Source organism: Temnothorax curvispinosus, unplaced genomic scaffold, assembly GCF_003070985.1.
Source record: "Temnothorax curvispinosus isolate PA1 unplaced genomic scaffold, ASM307098v1 QBEX01012650.1, whole genome shotgun sequence".
NCBI lineage: Eukaryota > Metazoa > Arthropoda > Insecta > Hymenoptera > Formicidae > Temnothorax > Temnothorax curvispinosus.
The window spans coordinates 2,592-4,169 of NW_020222430.1; the positions used below are offsets into that span (position 1 = coordinate 2,592).

General features: G+C 31.3%; 1 protein-coding gene across 1 annotated transcript in view; it reads right to left on the reverse strand.

The window, feature by feature from the left end:
• Positions 1-1,380, reverse strand: part of LOC112462664 — a gene marked incomplete at its 5' end in the record, with an annotated part of 1,566 nt that extends 186 nt beyond the window's left edge. Inside the window, 5 exons of the mRNA XM_025028567.1 lie at positions 17-159; positions 438-555; positions 721-971; positions 1,092-1,236; positions 1,314-1,380. Of these exons, the coding sequence (XP_024884335.1) occupies positions 17-159; positions 438-555; positions 721-971; positions 1,092-1,236; positions 1,314-1,380 (724 nt within the window). The remainder of the gene's footprint in view (positions 1-16; positions 160-437; positions 556-720; positions 972-1,091; positions 1,237-1,313) is intronic.
• Positions 1,381-1,578: the final 198 nt, after the last annotated feature.

Below are 1,578 nucleotides of genomic sequence, written 5' to 3' on the forward strand. Positions count from 1 at the left end.
TAAAAAATGTAAGAACCTTACATACCTTTACGTGCAATACCAATCCTTCCGCAATTTCTGCTCTAGTCGGCCGCGTCTTGAATTTGCCAATTCGTGCATTCAGTATTACTGGCTCAAAAAGTTTAGCAAACTTATGCAAAATTGTGACTGGTGACTCATCTATCAAAATAAAAATAATTTCAGACAAGTTAATTACTAACGCAACAATATTTTTTTCAAATTTTAATGTTAAGAAAACTGCAGTGGACGAATACTTTTATTAATTTTTCTAACAGCAGTTGAAAATCTTTAGAATTTTAACTTACAGAAGAAGAATATAACACTTTTGTTTAATACATTAAAGTTCTACATCTAAATAGACACAATCTACAATTATGTAAAAATACATAGGTTTGAAATAATAGAATGATGTAAATATCTTGCATAAATGTACATGCCTGCTAAACCATCGATCTCGGATGGACTAAACTCCAGCACTTTCTGGACAAACTTTGTCCACTTACTCGTCAGATTTATATCGGACTGCGGATACAATTGTAAAAAATCCAATTCGAGCTGTCAAAATTAAAAACAAAATATTGATTTGTAAAACATGCTAACATTAATGAATTTTGTTTTTAGTAAAAATACTATTGAAGAGGCAATGCAAAACGTCTTTTTTTCTATCGTTTCTTTGTTATGCAAATGTTTCCAATTACAGATAGAAGTTATTATTCTTACCAATGTGTATCCATCAGGGGATCGTAGCGCCCTGTACTTTTTAATATAATCTGATACTTTATCTGGTGGTGGCTGATCACTGTTCTTGCGCTTGCGAGAATTATTGGTTTCTTGTTTTTGTAAAATAGCAAGCCGATATTTACTGGTAGCCTGCCATTTTTCCTGTACGGTAGTCCATGGTTCCAGTCTTATTGACAACCATGCCAAATCATTTGCGACACTTGTGTCATCGTCGTTACAATCGTTATTTTCTATTTGAAAAACAATTTTGATTAAAAAATAAACTTTACTTGCAACAAAAATGTAAGGACTATGTGGCGTTAAACTATAATCTCAAGATTTATTTCTTAAATATTATATAAATTACTAACCTTTTTCTTCTACATTATGTGCAGATTTACCTCGAAGATCGTTCAGCCGAAATTTTTTTACTAAATTTGTATATTGGTTATATAATTTCCCTTTTGGCGCAACTTCTTTACCATTATACACACATCGTGGAATGTAATACAAACGCTAAAAAAAAAACAGAAAAATAATAAATAGTATATATTTGCATATCCCGTGATTACGTTATAACTAATCGTGCATACCTCGTCCTCGCCAGGAAAAACCTCACTAATTTCTGCAGCTAACTTCAAAAATCTTTCTGGTCTGATTCTGTAATGATAATTAACGATAAGAAAGGATAAGTATCATGTTGACAATTGTAGTTCTATGTATAATTAGTTTCTATTTTTTTTTAATGACATAAATCATTGTAATAAATAATTTATCTCCAATATAATATACGTGTGTGTGTGTGTGTATTTGTGTGTGTGTGTGTGTGTGTGTGTGTGTGTGTGTGTGTGTGTGTGT